This window comes from Canis aureus, chromosome 5, assembly GCF_053574225.1.
Source record: "Canis aureus isolate CA01 chromosome 5, VMU_Caureus_v.1.0, whole genome shotgun sequence".
Classification (NCBI taxonomy): Eukaryota; Metazoa; Chordata; class Mammalia; order Carnivora; family Canidae; genus Canis; species Canis aureus.
In genome coordinates this window covers 19,323,520-19,341,783 of record NC_135615.1, presented here as the reverse complement: position 1 = coordinate 19,341,783, position 18,264 = coordinate 19,323,520, and the positions used below count along the sequence as shown (strand labels likewise).

Genomic DNA, 18,264 nt, shown 5'->3' with positions numbered 1-18,264 from the left:
ACTGAAGGCCAGCTTGCCAAAGTTATGTTCATTTTCAGGGAAAAGAGAGAAATTTAAATAGCCGGTTTCTTGACTCCCATTGTTTTCCTCTCCTACTTATCTACTTTCAATTGTAGATAAGTAATGAAAAGAAGGCTTTACGATTTTGCAATACTCTGAAGGAAGGAAATTTTCAGGGTAGCAGCTAACTCTGAATCCTTCTTTGCACAAAACAGCATTACGCTAATGAATGAGAAATTAGCTATTTCATTGGACTTTCATTGTGCCTTTTGGGAAGATAAAATTTGAGGTTCTGTAAAGGGTGTGTGTGTGTGTGTGTGTGTGTGTGTGTGTGTGTGTGTGTGTGTATGAGAGAGACATAATGTGTGCACACATGGTTAGGTTTTGCAAAGACAGCAAAGAGACTGGAAGTCATCTTGGCATTTTATAACCATCAGAAATAGCTATAGGTGTGCCTGGCAGGCAGAAAAAGAGATGTTTTCAGTCAACAGAGACATTAGTTGCAGGTAGGGGTTTGTTCTGGCTTTTATTTTTATGAACTGATGCATGCCTAGAACTTGAATTCAGATTTGAATTCAATTCAAAAGCCGCCTCCCACCTCTGTTGATTATTAGCTTGGTCACCTCCATGCTGTCACTGAACTTCTCTGTCCCTCAGTTATTTCATCAATGACAATGGAGGTAAAGATTAAATATTACGTTATGTAACATTGGTGAATCTGCCCAGTGCCTAGCACAGTGTTAGAGCATTCATGAAAAATTAGCAATTATTATTATCATCAATCATATACATAGCCTGATCTTAATAAATTGCTCTATTAATGTAATATACCACAATCTCAAAAACAGACTACCTTTAGCTTTTATGAGATAGTGCTGGATTTAGAAGGAAGAAAATCCGAGAACTCTGTTTAAATCTCAGAAGACATGATTTCCCCCATAATGCAGAATTTACTGACAACTTAAATGCCACTTCTACTTTAGAAACTTAAACTGAGATAAGGAGTTTTTCCTGTGAGGTGATGCCACAAAAATGAGAAGGATCCGCAAAATCCTGTATTGCAGGTTTGCTTGAGTGTGTATCTACCCACAGGGCGAGAAAGAGGAGAGAATAAAGAAGGAGAGGCTGAAATAAATACTCTGGAAAAAAAGGAGCATGTTAGCTACACTAATCTTTTTCACTTCCTCAAACTGTTGAGTATTCCTTGTCCTCAGGCCGTAGCAGATGCTATTCCCTCTTCTTTAACATTTTTCTCAACACATCCCAAAGCTAACTTGTTTTTTCTTTCTCTTGTGGGGGATATTTTAGCTTAAATAGTGTCTCAGAGTGTTGTCTCATCACCCTAACTAAAATAGCTTCTGCTCACCATTATTTTATTTCTCAGCGTGTTTTGTGTTTTCTCATTGTGATTATTTTTCTGATTATTTTTTAAAAAACTGGTCTCCTTTTCAACTAGATTATCAGGTTCCATGATGGTGATTTAGCTTTCATCTTTATCACTGTCCTATTTCCCAGCATTTAACTTACAGTCAGAGCACATACTCTTTTGCAAAGTCGTTAAGTACTCAGTAAATGCATGTGGTTGGGTTTTTGTTTTGCTTTTGGTGACATTTAGTCTTTTCCTCATTACATAGGGTAGTTAACAAAGTTTCTAAATTTCCCTGTGCTCTTGAGAAAATTGAAGCTAATATTTTAGCTTTTACATAATCATCAGAGTTACCACACAGAGATGAATTTGCATGGATTTATTACCATCACCTTGGTTAACATTTTCACATTAAGCCAAATGGCAGGCCAATCACACTTGAGAATTTCATTAACTGAATGGGTATGAATGATAATTGCATGACATTTGCAAACTGCAGTGTACAGTATTCATGTAAATGTGCTTCATCTCAATAGTCTCTATCATTTTTTAAAATTTTTTGAGTCAGGGATTGTCATTGTTAGTAAACAGTGTATGGTTTTGTTGTAACCTCAACAATGTAGGGGTCAGTAATTCATTTTCTTAGAGATCCAGACCTCTTCATATTTTTTTTTTTTTAAGATTTTATTTATTTATGAGAGACACACAGAGAGAGAGAGGCAGAGACACAGGCAGAGGGAGAAGCAGGCTCCATGCAGGGAGCCCAACATGGGACTAGATCCCAGGTCTCCAGGATCAGGCCTTGGGCTGAAGGTGGCGCTAAACCGCTGAGCCACGAAGGCTGCCCAGACCTCTTCACATTAAAAAAAAAAAAAAAAAATCATGTTTCTGAACTGTGAAAAAAGGTGATAATATGAGAAATGAAAGAATTATCTCTACCCACTAATACAAGCAGACAGTACAAGGTAAAACTCTTTTCCATTGGTCCTTGGCCTCAGAAGTCTGGACCATTTTGTTTTTTTCTAAAAGTGCAGGCCTGGGGAGTATGGCAGCGGGATGTCTGTCTATCCCATGGCAGGTCAGGAGGAAACCACTGAAATCAAACTTGCCATTGGCTTAGCATACATGAGGAGGGTCATTTGAAGTCTTGAGGGTTTTGGATGGAACATAGATTTATCTAGAAACAGGGTAGCCTTGGGATACTGTGAGAAACTGATTTTGCCCAAGAACATTGGGGTAGTCTTCATATGAAGATTTCCTACAGAAATAGATGACCACTTTGGGATCTAAGATGCCACTCCTGAATAAGCTTATGACTCTTACCCTTTTGGCTTTAAAAGAGAAAATACAAGAACAAGAACAGTCAAGAAAAATGATGCTGGAAATATATATGATTGAAATGGTAGAGTACAGCATCAAAAAAGCAAACTTTATAAATATAAACAAATGTGTTCTAGAAAAAGGGTGAAATTTTTATGCAAATATTTGGCATAAATTGGAAAAAGACAAACAAACACTGAAGAGTAGATAAAGAGCATGAGTTAGGGGCGGCTGGGTGGCTCAGTCCAATTCTTGATTTGATTTGATTTGATTTTTAGGATTTTATTTATTCATGAGAGACACATACAAAGAGAGAGAGGCAGAGACACAGGCAGAAGGAGAAGCAGGCTCCCTGCAAGGAGCCCAATGCAGGACTCGATTCCAGATCCCGGGATCACGCCCTGAGCCAAAGGTAGACACAAAACGGCTGACCCACCCAGGCATCCCTGGATTCTTGGTTTTAGCCCAGATCATGATCTCATGGTTTTGAGATCGAGCCCTGCATTGTGCTCCATGCTGGGCATTGAGTCTGCTCAAGATTTTCTCTCTCTTGGGACACCGGGTGGCTCAGTGGTTGAGCATCTGCCTTCAGTTTAGGGTATGATCCCAGGGTCCTGGGATCAAGTTCCGCTTTGGGCTCCCTGCAGGGAGCCTGCTTCTCCCTCTGCCTGTGTCTCTGCCTCTCTGTGTGTGTCTCTCAAGAATAAATGAATAAAATCTTAAAAAAAAAAATTATTTGCCCCTTCCCACCATCCTCTCTTGCTCTCTGTCCATCTCTTAAAAAAATAATAATAAATTTTTTTAAAAGCACGAGTTAATCCAATTGACTTATTTTCCTATAAGCTAAGCACAGATGTTTGGAATAAGAGTTCTGAGTAAAAAAAGTGAATGATCCTGGATGAGTTTTGGTAAACATCAGATTGCAAGTTACATTGTGGAACTGTACAATGAGGAATGAGATATATTATGATGCAGAAAAGGAAATATTTGTAGCTGAACCTGTGAGGTACCCACAAGGACAAAACTACAAAAGACTAGCTAATCACATGGTAGCAACCCAAGAGATCAAGGGTACATCTTGTAATGAACCTATTCTGGAGTTATGGAACTGACTGCCAGCTGTTCCTGAGTGAAGGCTACTTGAGGCAGAATGACCCAGAAAGTCCATATGGTACCAAAGGCAAAGGCTTAATTAGATACATTACTTCTAACTGCATAAATCCACACACTCCCAGAAGGAAGCAGATTAATTGTAATGCACATGTTGGGAGGGTGACTTTCAAAAATGCAGGAATTCTGGAGGTCGAAACATGCTGCTTTTTAATAGTGGTTATCTTTCGGGTGGGAAAATTTAAAGTGATGGTTATTTGTGTGTCTCTGTGCAATGGGTTCATGTAAGTTCCATAAGGAAAATATTTTGCCATTTTACTATTATTATTACAGATACAAAGAATGTTGAAAGTAAGTGGCACCTACTATAAGCAACATTTAACCTCAGTTGGGAGTCATATCTCATATTGTAAAAAAAAGCCAGAAATTAATATGTTGTTGCAAATATTAAGAAGATCTTTGCCAAAAGTCACTGTAGAGTTTGGGGTGTTTTTTTTTTTTAATGCTTTATTATTTAAACCTAGAAAGAGGTCTCAACACGACTGCGCAATTAAAAGCTACATCTGATTATTAACAAATGATTTTTTTATGTTTTTTTTAAGGATTTTATTTATTTATTCATGAGAGGCACAGGCAGAGGGAGAAGCAGGCTCCCTATGGGGAGCCTGATGTGGGACTCTATCCCAGGACCCCAGGATCACCACCCAGCCAAAGGCAGACGCTCAACCACTGAGCCACCCAGGTGCCCCAGCAAAGGACTTTTTAAATCTTATTTTGTTCAAAAGAAAAAGGGATAGCGCACAATTATGTGTATGTTAGGCTCTTATGGGAGGGAGAGGTTCTTAAAGAATATATATATTTTTAAGATTTTATTTATTTATTTATGAGAGAGAGAGGCAGAGGGAGAAGCAGGCTCCATGCAGGGACTCGCTCCCAGGTTTCCAGGATCACATCCTGGGCCAAAGGCAGGCACTAAACCACTGAGCCACCCAGGGATTCCCAGGGGCAGAGGGGTTCTTAATGACAGAAACTCTGTATCCTCACTGAAATGTGAACAGAACCTTTTGCCAGATGATTGGGTTTTAAATGCCTACACTTGTGACACTAGGGCCTGAGGCCCTTTGTGGAATAAAGTTGTTCTTCCGGGTAATTCTCTACTGTGCTACTCTCGCTATGAGAAACCCCACTGGGAAGAAATTAGGAATCCCCTAGCATGTGTGTTGATGGAGAAGAATGCCAGTGTCCCTTGTGAATTTTATTGGAATAAAAAATTGCAATGCACTTTCTATCTCCCATGCATTTTACATTCACGTCCTAAGAATATAACTTGTTTATTGATTTACGATACCACAATTAAGGTGCATTCAATCAGTAACTGTTATTCTAAAGCCCCTATTCTACTGTATTTTCTAACATTTACATAATGAAGATTGGTCTTAGTCCCCAGATGAAAGGAATTGGGGGAGGGAGGAGGAATGAAGGAAGGGAGAAGTAATTACAAAGATTTTCTTAAAAACCTCTTTCGTTTGCATGAGACTTGACAAAATAACCCCCCCCGCCCCCCCACGCAAACAAAGCTGTAGTTAGGAATGCGGTGATGGAATTTCATGTTTACTGTAAGAAATCTAGGAGTGTGCATTTCTTCAGAAAACTTTAAAAACGTAAGCCCATTAGTAGCAAAAATGAATAAGTATCATCCCAAGTTTCAGTCACTTTATTTACTTGGACTAAATTATTCTGTAAACTCTTAACTCGAGCTAATAATAAATCAACCAAGCTTTGCAATCTCTTCATAATTGTGGTCCTGACCATTCACACTGTTATTTATTCTAAGGACTTTCTTTCAAACGGTGGTTTCTCAGTTGGAGAAGCAGTTCAAAGTCATTTTGAGCTCGGTTAAACTCGTGGCTTAGAGCTGTGATTACTTCCGTGTCCTAATTAAATGGGCAGCTCTGTCTCCTGCATCTTGTTAGGGAAGTCACAAGCAGTCAAGAGCAGGTTGATGCTTCGACTGATGAGCATCACTCACTTATGGATTCCTACCGTCCAATGCCTTGTGCATAATATTGCTTATCTTTGAATTGCCTCCTGGCATAGGATACGCTCCCTGCAGCAGGACTAATGGAAAGGGATCATTAAATGAAAAGACTGCATGCTTTGTCTTTGAGAGACTGTTTCGACCGAAACATGACAAACCTACCATGCGCCTGTTACTATATAACCGAAAAGCCCTTTCCAGCTGTTTACACTTCGGATGCAAAATGGCAATTTGACATAGATTAACAGTGTGATGTAGGCATCTGCGTAAAAAGGCTACAGAGGGAGCATGCCCAGTGCAGTGAGTGCGTCCTCCGCCCTCCCCCTCCAGATCTCCGAAGATAAGGCTTGAACTTTGCACTTGCAAATGTCACTGCATACGTTTTGCACTAGGTTTTTTTAAAAAAGGGTCTCTTACAACTAATTTCCTGTCACAATCCAAGAGCAGAGAGGAGACTCTTCAGAGTAATAAGATGCATCAAGTTTAGAACGACTTGCTGCCTGTCTTTGGATGCACTTGAAGTGTTCCTTATTTTTAAAGCAATATAGAAGGCATCCGAGTGTCTGTTTTCCACTCCCCCCTCCCTGGGATGGGAAACTAAGAACCTCCGTGGATTGGAAGTCCTCCGGGGTAGGGAGTGAAAGCCCCGGAGGCAGGAAGGGACCGAGACGAGGGGCTTGCCCGGAGCATGGATAGGAAAGGAGCCGGGGCGCTCCAGGGCTCAGCGCGCACTGAGGATCTGTGCCCGGGGCTGCAGCTGCGGATGAGAAAGGCGCGGTCTGGCTAATGAAGGCCACCTGGATCCGGCTTCTGAAAAGAGCCAAGGGAGGAAGGCTGAAGAATTCGGATATCTGTGTAAGCTCAGGGGCTTTGGTCCAGGGGAGACTCTGTACTGCCGTTGCTCCTGCTCCTCGTTGCAGTGAGTGCTGCCAAGGGGCTCCTGTGATTTAGTAATAGGATCCTGATTGCGAGAGAGGGGGAGCCGGGGAGAGTCCTAGGATTTTCCGAGCTCCTTTTCCTATGTTGTGATTTATCGCCAGACACGCTATCCCGGGCAGGTGTTTTCTTGAGACAGCTCTGATGAAACGGCTGCCGAAAGCCATTGACAAAAATGTGTGGCTTAAGGATGGAGGGATGCTGGCTGCTGTTCCCTTCCAGTCTTGTCGGTGAAGGAAGCAGGTGAATGGCAAGGTACCGAAGGATGCTGAGGGTTAAAACGGGAGTCGTGGTGGAGGATTCAAGTTGAGAACTCGTTAGATGTTCTTTTCTGGGTTTAATTAATTAATTGATTGATTTTTTTTTTATTAGACGTATCTTCTCTGCAGTTGTAAATACGGGCCGTGGCAGGTAGTCTGTTCTTGAAGTCATCCTTGAAACCCCCCTGTGCCCTTCAAGCCGGGCACTGCACCACCGAGCTGCTCTAATGCCAGGGGAACTTGTTCTGGCTTCCAGAAAGGATGGTAATCCGAACCTAAGGCTGAGGAAGGAATGGTAACTCGGTAGGCACCACTATGCTAGGGAAGGGTCTGCAAACGAGAGCAGGGTTTTTCTAGATGGCCTGCCGCAAGATGGATTATTTTCTCCTCTTTTCAGGAATTTATAGCATAATCCAGGAAGCTAACTGCGGTGTCAATGAGACTTTTCCAAGGCAAACCTCATAGATGGAATCTGTTTTAAAATGCAAATTTTTCTCTCCAGGGTTCGGCAGACTCCTACACCAGCCGTCCATCCGATTCAGATGTTTCTTTGGAGGAAGATCGGGAGGCAGTGCGCAGAGAAGCAGAGCGACAGGCCCAGGCCCAGTTGGAAAAGGCAAAGGTAAAACCATTTCTCCCCTGCCAAGCTCTTTCATTGCCAATTCTGCTGGGTCTGTGAAGGGCCACCTGTGGAAGTTTCTTTTAAAGCGTATGTTTGGTCTCTTACAGTATTTCATTGTCTGATTTTTAAAGAACTACAAGAAATGGAGTGCATTTGATTTCCTTGATAGAAAAAGGAAGTGTGATATATTAGAGTGGTCTTGGCTCTTAGGTTGTTTTATAATCCAACCAGCTCGTTTCTGTGGGTGGACAGTGTAGACACCCAAAAAAGGATCCCCAAATATACAAAGAGGAAGAACCTGCTTCCAGTAAACCATTTCTCTGTTTAGAAAAACAACTTTCTTCAAGGTAATGTGTGTTTTCTTAGGCTTGAGCAATCATTCCCCCAAATTTTACTCCATAGGTGTTGTGTAGTAGTATTTTCTTCTGTTAAAAAAAAAATGGATTGCGTTATGCTCCTCAAAAATTAAGCAGTAAAAAAAAAAAAAAAATTAAGCAGTAAAGGATTTTATTAGTTAAGAATGTTCCTCCTGGGGATCCCTGGGTGGCTTAGCGGTTTGGCACCTGCCTTTGGCCCAGGGTGTGATCCTGGAGACCGGGGAATCAAGTCCCACATTGGACTGCCTGCATAGAGCCTGCTTCTCCCTCTGCCCCCCCATGTCTATCATGAATAGATAAATAAAATCTTAAAAAAAAAAAAAAAAGGTTTCTTCCCTTGGAACATGTTCTTTTCCATCCTATAATAAAGTGTGTATATATGGAAAGGGGACTGGAAATCAGATATAAAATCTCTAAGTTAGCAATATTTAGCCAAGACGGTGGTTCATTTCACTGATTGTGAAGGTTCAAATTCTTTTTCCCATGCAGCCATTCAGATGGCAGCTATTTCTAAAAGCATAGATTGTTGTTCAGGGTTACAGTACCTTGGTTTGTGTGATACTGGGTAACTTTGAAATGAGCACATTTCACACGGTCGTTGGTTTTCTTTTGAACAAATTATTGCTTTGGAAAAAGAATAAGTACTGTGTTGATCTTGCTAAAAAAAAAATCGGGTGGCATTAGGCACTTTTGCTGGCTGCTTCATCTCTGAGATGAGTAAAATCTCTGTGTGTTGCTATGGGAATTGTGGCTTGGAGAGTCTGGCTTGAATGCATGGACAACCCTTATGTAATATTCATGGCCTCTAGCACAGCTGCCATAGTAGTTTACAGAGGAACTGCCAGGAGGCCTTGACTTTTAAAAAGCAGTCTTTCCATACATCAAAACAGTGTTCTCACCTCAGCTGGCAGGGAAATCATTTCCAGATCTGACACAGTCTTGACTGCAAGACAAGTCATAAACAGCGGGAACAGGGTGCTGATAAAGCAAGGTGTGGTCTGATTGCCATCAACTAATCTGCTTTACCAGCTTCGCCATTTAAAACATTATGATGAGACGCTATGGAGGAAGCTGGAGGACATTGTGCTAAGTGAAGTAAGCCAACCAGAGAGGGATGAATCCCGTGTGATTCCACTTATATGAGGCATCGGAAGCAGTCAAACTCCTAGAAGCAGAGAGGAATGGTGGTTGCCAGGGGCTGGGAGGAGGAGGAAATGGGGAGTTGCTAATCAACAGATATAAAGTTGCAGTTATGCAAGATGAATAAATTCTAGAAATCTGTCCTGTGACATCGTGGCCTAGAGTTAATAGTACTGTACTTTGCACTTAATATGTTAAAAGGGTAGATCTCTTGGTAAATGTTCTTACACAATAAAATTATATATATATATATATAATTAAGTAATGGAGGAGATTGAACAACGGATGTATGACTAGTAGAGTTCATTGCCACAAGTTTGCAGCGTAGCTAATATATGTTGAGATCGAGAATCTAAATTCTTCTATATTTTGCTCCGGGGTGCAAAGAAGAGTCTGGAAAAAAAGAAATAACAGTCTGTGTTCCAGAAATAAGAGTGTTTTATTTGCACTCATTTATTCATGTGATTTTTTTCACATGCCAAAATTAACCAGTTTCTCAGATTCATATCACATCGTCATACAAACCCACTGCCTTATAGGTTTGGTTTTCAGAATCTTTAGTTATCCAACGGGAAGATTTTGTCCATAACTCAGTGTTGTAAGTCCTCAGAAGTGACATAGCTGCATAGAAATTTTGAATATCTTTTAACCAGCGTGGACCAAAATGTTGATCCCAAATCGAGCCAGGTTCATGTTCCTTTCACACAGACTGAAAAGTTTATCATTACAAATAACCTAGAAGAGAAGAGAAAAATGAAGAGAATTTAAAACAATCAAAGAACTGTTTCCTCTGTTTAATGAAAATGTTTTTTATATCCATTTTTTCCCCTTAAAATTAGGTTGATATCTTTTTTTTTTGTTTTAAAGATTTATTTATTTATATGAGAAACAGAGCACAAGCAGGAGAGGTGGAGGGTGAGGGAGAGAGAATCTCAAGCCAACTCCATGGCTCAGAGAGGAGCCCGACACAGGGTTCCATCTCATGACCCTGAGATCACAACCTAGGCTGAAACCAGGAGTCAGATGCTTAACAACTACACCACCCAGGCGCCCATTAGGTTCGTATCTTAAACCCTTGATGTATTCAAATGAGTTACATTAGGATAAGTGAGAATTTGAATATATTCTGAAAGACCATGGAAGGACTAGGATTTAAGTGTACTATATGTGAAAATCATGGCTTGGTAGGTCTGGTTTATTAATTCCAGGACTCCCGGAGAAGGAACGCAAAAGGAGAATTAGAGATGTCTTTTTTTTTTTTTTTTTTTTTTTAAGATTTTATTCTTGAATAAACCCCAGCTTGGGGCTTGAACTCATGACCCTGAGATCAAGAGTCAGCGTGCTCTTCCAACTGAGCCAGCCAGGTGCCCCTCATTAGCTTATTTTATCTCTTCCCCATCCACCATGGCTTTATGTCAGTATGACTTTGTCGGCCCTATTTTAAAATGAAGCTTTTAAAGTTTAAAAATATATGAATTCATCGTTTAATTTTAGATAGTTTAAAACATTTAGCACGTCCATTTTGGAAGAATCAAAAGTTTTCCACATTTCTGTTGTAACCATCATAGATAGCATCCCTCCAACAGGAAGGCTTTCTCAGTGGGTGCTGTATCTCACTGCCCCCACAGATCACATGCAGTAAGATCACTGTGCGAATGCCTGGAATAAACCTCAGCAGTACTTTCAGATCCTGGCCCTCTTTACATATGAACTACATTACCCATTAATTGCCCTTAAGAACAGGTCTGTGAAATAAAGTGATTGGGAAGTAGTGAAACTAGAGACGCTGCCTTTTTAAATTAAGTGACCTACAAAAGGTTCTATATCCAGGCACTCTGTGCTTCTAGTAAAAGCCAGTACTTTTCATTTGCACTTTGTTATGGTTTCTCTTAAACTAGTAAACTCTGCAGTGAGCAAATTATGTATTAATTTTCAGGCAAAGAAAAATCAGCTGACATGACCCTTTTTTTTTTTTTCCTTTTGACTTGGTGTTTTCATCCTAAATGCATGTTTTGTTCCTTTTCAGTTTAGCCATGCTTTGCAAATCTTGCCTTACTTAAGGTGATGCTCTTTGAATTTATTTTTTTGCCTTCAAGATAAGTAATACATGGATTTAATTTTTTCCCATATTGATCATTTTTAAAAGACAGTTTATTGAGGTATAATTCACTCATTGAAAGTATATTATGTGGTGGTGTTGGGCATATTCACAAAGGTGCGCAACCGTCGTTACAATCGATTTTAGAATATTTTCATTGCCCCTTAAAGAAATCCCATGTTCCGGGATCCCTGGGTGGCGCAGCGGTTTGGCGCCTGCCTTTGGCCCAGGGCACGATCCTGGAGACCCGGGATCGAATCCCACGTCGGGCTCCCGGTGCATGGAGCCTGCTTCTCCCTCTGCCTGTGTCTCTGCCTCTCTCTCCCTCTCTCTGTGTGACTATCATAAATAAATAAAAATTAAAAAAAAAAAAAAAAAAGAAATCCCATGTTCCAAGTTAGCACTCACTCCTCTTTTTTCCCAAACTCCCTCAGTCCTAGGCTACCACTCTCCAACCTTCTGTCTCTAGATCTATCTGCTCCGGGTATTGCATATAAATGGAATCATGCAGTAGGTGGTCTGTTGCAACTGGCTACCTTCACTCAGTGATGAGTGTTCATCTCGTCGTGCTGCAGCATATGCCAGTATCGTTTTTATTGCCCAATAATATTCCATTGTATGTATATATCGCATTTTATTTATCCATTATCATTCGGTGGACATCTGGGTGGTTTCCACTTTTAGCACTGTGAATAATGCTGTTAGGAACATTCGAGTACAAGTTTTTGCATGAACATATGTTTTCATTTCTCGTACGTATATATCTAGGAGTGAAATTGCTGGGTCATCTGACCATTCTTTTTTTAATTGAAAGAATAACTTTTTTCCTCTTTGCTCTTCTTCTCCAGAACTGATCCCTTCTGCTCAGTATGCAGAGAGACTCTGAGTTAGAAAGTCCGGATGAGGAAGGGATTTGGAACAGACATGAAGTAGGCTCAATGCAGTATTCTTAGTAGAATGGATTGATATGAAATTTTAAATTGACTGTTCTCTCCTCAGTGAATGTCTGCTTATTAAAGAAAATGTATCAGGCACAGTTGGTGAGTACATGGGCTACAAGACCAGAGCCATAAAGAAGAAATAGGCAGCCTGCAGAAAGCGTCTATTGTTAGTTTTGGAAGAAAAGTCTTGGCCTTAAATCATGATGATAGGTAGAGTAGAAGTACCATATGGGACTCAGGAGCATCAGGGTGGGAAGACTGCACCCTGCTGGTAGGAACAGAAAGTCCTTACAGAATGGAGGTGGAGTTTAGCCTATAAATAGAAAGTGGCAAGAGGCCTAATAAGTAATGTAAGCTAATGCCAACATAAGGAAGTGCTTGGCAGTAAGAAAACATGGAACCTTCCAGAGGAAGTTACTTTTTTGAGATCTTGCCAGCTTGAAAATGTCTTTATTCTAGCTTCACATTTAATTAATAGTTTGGCTAGGTATAATATTCAGGTATGATGAATATTCTTCTTTGACATTTTAAAGATATTATTTTGTTGTTTTTGCAATCCAGCACTGTTGATATGCTCACCAGTGTCATTTGGGTTTTGTATTTTTTAATTTTCTGCAATATATCTAGGACTGCTCTGCATTTGGTATTTGGAAATTTTGCCTTGGCGAGGCTCTCATTTATTGTGCCCAGCTTCTCATATGAACATTATTATGAAGGGCCAGTCATTTCTGTTCTAGAAAATGACCGATTTTTATTTTGATAATTTTCCCCACTGTATATTCCTCTTTCTGGGTCTCTAGTTTGTCAGATATTTGATTAGAGCTTCCGATTTCTTTCTGAGAAGAAAGAAATCTTTCTTTGTTTAACTGAGTCTTTTCCACTTCCGTCCAAACTCTTCTATTGAAATTTTTATATTTGAAAATCTCTGCCTCCCAAGAGCTTTCTTTTCATCTCTACTTTTATAGTTTCCTGTTATTCCATGGCTGTAATATTTTCACTTACATCTAAGCCATGAGCTATTCATTTTAATTTGTCCGTACTGTCACTCTTCAAACTTCTAAAATATGGAATTATTTTTGCATCCTGGAGACTTTCTTCAAAGATGTGCTTTTTGACTGTCTATATATAATTAAGAGAAAGACATTGTAAAGCCCACTGGAAGCTCTAAGCGCAATGGCAAAGCTTCTTGGCCTCTGGTCTTTTATAGATGGACGGCAGGGGTACGAAGCATGTCTTTCCTTTTGTTTGGTCTGTGTACCCAGACAGGAATCTCCAGCCTCTTGGTACTTTATATTCTCACTTTCTACTCTGTTAAGTGCCACTGTCATCTTCTATCATCTACATTTTTGTCAACTCTCCTCTCATTTCCTGTTCTTTTTATCTGTGGGTTTATACTTTCTCAAAAAAATATATTTTTAGGAAGAAGCATATGTTCAGTTGACCATGTTTTATTCCCCCATATTCATCAGTAAACATATTGTATAAAAGAAAAAAAATTCTCTCCTATTGTCTTAGCCATGAAAGCCGTAGGCTTTGGGAGAATCTGACCGAATTAGAGATATTCCCTGAACCAGCCTTTTCAGAAGAAAGAAGAAACAGGACGATGTGTATTCACCTTCAATCTGAAGATGACCTTTTAATTCCAAAAATGTTAAACATGTTTTTAAAAATGTGTCTGAGTAAATTCTGTGGGAGATAGGAGTGAAGTATATGTATATGCCTATATTGCATACTTTCTTAAACCTACAAGATAGATTATTGGAGAGAATCCAGAAAACATGTGACAGGTATTAAACTAGAAAGCTATTCATAGGAAAAAACTGTGTTTTATCGGTGAAAATCCAGCAAGAGAGCTCATCATAGAAAACACAAATATGGTAGACATTCTTAGGACAATATTTCAGGGTAAAATTAATTCCCCATCATTGATCTCAAGGCTGTCTTTTAATTTTTTGCATTGAAAAATTGTCAACTCTCCTTTGCTTATAGCAATTACCTTCCAAATAGAGCTAGAAAACTGGCTAAGTATGTCTAATCTCCGGCAGCCTGGGTTAATTTAAATACACATTAGCTTTGATTGCCTTTTTTCCTACTTGTAAGAAATGAAAAAGTGTGTGCAAGCCCCCTGAAACTGTTAGGCTTCCATGTTAACTCGAGGATGTGACTGGGTAGGTAAGTACAGCCATGTACATTTGTGCTGTAATCCTGCTCATCTCAAGGGGTAAGTGACAATAATAACAATAATGACAACATTTATTGCGGTATCATAGCTCATGATAAGGCACTTGGAAAGGTAGAAAAGGAAAATGCAAAGCTAGATGTCTTCAGAGCCTTCTGAAATACTTTTGAGCATTTATGACTCTGAAGTATCCACAGCATTGGATTGGTTCCTGGACTGCCTTTAATGTCAGAAAAATCTTCCTTTGTTCTCAGTTAGCTTTTGCCATGGAACAAACTGCTCTCGTCAGCCTAAAGTCCCCACCGTTTTCCTGTAGGTCCCAAATCTCTTCTGTGCATCACTGGCCAGTTGGCAAGTTGGCTGGTGACCAGGTGATCTAGGATGGCCACCTGCAGGTGTGCGGGTTAGCAGCTGTAAGCTTGGGGGGGGGGGGCGGGGGCTCCCTCTCCTCTTCTAGGTGGTCTTTCATCCCTCAGCAGGCTGGTTGGCTCATTGTCATGCTGGTCTCAGGACTACAAGCCCACTGGGAGAGAATGAGCCTCAGTGGGGGATCTCTTTGTGTCATGTTTGCCAAGACCCCCTTGGTGACAGCAGGCCATGTGGCTAAGCCTGGAGTCAGTCTGTTTGAGAGGGGACTACCCAGGACCTGGACTCACCTGGAAAATGGCTGCAGCCTTTTTCTGCTGAGTCGGCCATCTTTTTTCTCCCTTCCCTTTTTGGAAAAAGAAATGCCTCCTTGCCTTTTAAAACAAACACCTGTCTGCCCTCCCATCCCATCTTTCTCTTCCTGTAAATGCCAACCTGGATCACACCAGGTTTCATGCCCCTGCTTCCATTTCTTCCCTACCTCTCTGAAACTCCTGTCTCTGTCTCTACTGATCGTTATGGAAGATCTCCAGTGACTTTTTTTTTTTTTTAAGATTTTATTTATTTATTTATTCATGAGAGAGACAGAGAAGCAGGCCCCTCTCAGGGACTCAATCCCAGGGCCCCGGGATCACGCCCTGAGCCAAAGGCAGACGGTCAACCACTGAGCTATCCAGGTGCCCTATTTTTATTTTTTAAGATTTCTTTATTTATTTTAAAGAGAGAGTGTGTACGTGGGGGAAGGGAGAGAATCCTGAAGCAGACTCCCTGCTGACCACAGAGCCCCACTCAGGGCTCGATCCCAGGACCCCGAGATCACAACCTGAGCCAAATTCAAGAGTCAGCTGCTTAACCCCTTGGCCCCCCAGGTGCCCCTCCACGACAATTTTTAAACCACAGCTATCTTGCCCCTCTCTGTCTTTCATTCACCAGGACTTCCACTTTCCATCTGTGGCTCTGCCCCAGCCTCAGTTCCCTAGTGTCCAGAATGTCACGTCTCCTCTTTGTCATTCCCAGTGAGTAGTGCCTACCCCCCCACCCCCATTTAAAATTGAACTCCCCATTTTTTCTTTCAAATCCTCTCTTTTCTGCATTTTCCAACTTCTGCCAATGTTGACTTCATCCTCCTGAGTTTGAGCCAGGGGGTTGTCCAAGGGTTGGCAAGTTTTTTGGTTTTTTTTGGGGGGGGGGTCAAGGGTCAGATAGGGATATATTTTAGGTACTGTGGGTCTTGTGGTCTCTGTCACAGCCTCCCAGCTCAGGGAAACCTGGATTGGGAGCCTGGCCCTGCCGTGGGCTGGCTGCTTGACCTTTTGGTAAGTTATGTGCGAAGCTTAAGTGGAGTTCCAGGGCTAATTGCATAGACCATACATGTCTGGCCCAGGGTTCCCAGTTGGGACTGGGATGGGCACAGGTAACTGGAACACCTGGCTCCTGCCATCAAGCTCAGTGGCCAGTGGGGAGTCTGTATTAGAAGTTATAAAACCATTCTTTGCATCTCTCTTTAGTTGTGCATGGTGACTGTCATGTTCAAGTTACTCAGTTACTCGTTTCTAACTGGGTGGTGAGTGCTGTGTGGCCGATCTGCAGGCCCAGCGGCTACGGGAGCCCTGAATGGGGAGTGATGGGCATTTCCTCCATCACTTGATCTTTACAGCAGCTCACTGCATCAGGCCACATGGTGTCCCATCCGTCCCCATGACTGACGCCCACGTCCTATCTCCTGAACTAGACTTTGAGCCCCTTGAGACTGAAGGTGTTGTCTGTGGGTCATCTCACTGGTACAGATCCCTGCCTTCATTATCAAGAGCGGGTTAACATGCCTTCTTGCTCTTTTCATGTCTTCTCTTCTGAGTGACACCTGTTTTAGGAATAAAATTACATATTGGTCTGTATTTCTTTATGGTTATATTTATCTTGGCGATCTACCTATGGGTATGGGTAAGAGTTACACGTTTTAAAGAGAGCCTGAGGGCAGCCCGGGTGGCTCAGCGGTTTAGCGTCGCCTTCAGCCCAGGGCCTGATCCTGGAAACCCAGGATCAAGTCCCACATCGGGCTCCCTGCACGGAGCCTGCTTCTCCCTCTGCCTGTGTCTCTGCCTCTCTCTCTCTCTCCTTCTCTATCTCTCTGTGTCTCTCATGAGTGGATAAATAAAATGTTAAAAAAAAAAAAAAATCAAGAGAGCCTGATACTCTAATTCAGCACTCTCACAGTGGATTTACAGGTTTTTTTCATGGAAGTTCTAGAGGGCTGAAGTTTGCCCATGTTTAAAATTGCACTCTTGTGCAAGAACCCTTATAAGGACTGAACATAATACAGACTTCTGGCTATTTCAAAGCCATAAATGGATTGGGAAGGATTATTATAAACTTTGCAGCTCAAGCTTTTTTTTTTCTTAGAGAGCTGTAACTGAACATCTTTGTTGTATCATTATAAACACAGCTATAAATACATGATTCTTCTTTTTCTTTATCCGATTTGAATGCAGAACAATGCAAAGACCTTTATGCACTGCTTAAAGTTGTCCTCTCTTTCTCGAGTTTTGCTCCAACAGCAAAATGAAAGATGATAGAAACTGTGAAACAATTTTTTCAGTTAGTGAACATTAGATAAGTGATTATGCTATTGAGTTAGGAGCTAGAAGGGAAATCAGAGATGTGTTAGATGTGGTTTTTCCCTCAAGAAACCCATGGTCTGGGGCACCTTGTTGGCTCAGTGGTTGAGCATCTGCCTTGGCTCAGGTCATGATCCCCGGGTCCTGGGATCGAGTCCCTATAGGGAGCCTATGTCTCCCTCTGCCTGTGTCTCTGCCTCTCTCTTTCTCTCATGAATAAATAAATAAATAAAATCTTAAAGAAACCCATGGTCTAATGATGATACCAGACATGTGTCACTGCCTGCCTTGTGTTATATGGTTATATGTTAAACTAACAGCAGTGTGAGTCAAGTGCTGTGAGGGTGGTGAGCAGGTGAATTTTAGTGCTGGAAGACCCAGAGGAGGGCATGATAGATACCCCATTATGTGGATGTGTCTTTGGGGACAGAGCCTTGGTTAACCTGCAGCATGCATTTCTAAGGTTAGCAAGATTGATTGCTAATGGAGGAATCTAACAAAAGCTGTTATTTTGGTTTAGTTTTGTTTACATCCTACTTAATTCCAATTTACCTTGAACTAACCACACTAAAGTATCTTTTTTAAACTTCTTAACCATTTTGAAGTGTTCAGTAGAGTTAGCTATGTTCACATTGTTGCGTAACAGATCTCTAGAACTTTTTCATCTTGCAAAACACTTCTGTACCTCGCGGACAACAGTTCCTTATTCTCCCTCCCCCCAGCCCTTGACAACCACCATTTTACTCTGTTTCCATGACTTGGACTACTCTAGGTACCTCATATAAATGGAATTCTACAATAGTTGTCCTTTTGTGACTGGCTTATTTTGAGGATTCAGCATGATGTCCTCAAGGTTCATCCATGTGGTAGTATATGAGAGAATTTCCTTTTTTTTT

General features: G+C 41.2%; 1 protein-coding gene and 1 long non-coding RNA gene across 14 annotated transcripts in view; one reads left to right on the top strand and one right to left on the bottom strand.

The window, feature by feature from the left end:
• CACNB2 (calcium voltage-gated channel auxiliary subunit beta 2) overlaps positions 1-18,264 on the top strand; it is a 374,487-nt gene that overhangs the window by 245,335 nt on the left and 110,888 nt on the right. For 10 of the 13 annotated variants that reach the window (XM_077897016.1, XM_077897018.1, XM_077897015.1 and 7 more), the window contains one exon: positions 7,533-7,652. In XM_077897016.1, the coding sequence (XP_077753142.1) occupies positions 7,533-7,652 (120 nt within the window). Of the gene's footprint in view, positions 1-6,149; positions 6,690-6,883; positions 7,026-7,532; positions 7,653-18,264 lie in introns of those variants that run through there. The other 3 variants (XM_077897027.1, XM_077897020.1, XM_077897028.1) reach the window with 3 other exon arrangements.
• LOC144313349 (uncharacterized) overlaps positions 9,648-18,264 on the bottom strand; it is a 42,141-nt gene continuing 33,524 nt past the window's right edge. The window contains exon 3 of the long non-coding RNA XR_013379009.1: positions 9,648-9,904. This is a non-coding gene — a long non-coding RNA (uncharacterized LOC144313349). The remainder of the gene's footprint in view (positions 9,905-18,264) is intronic.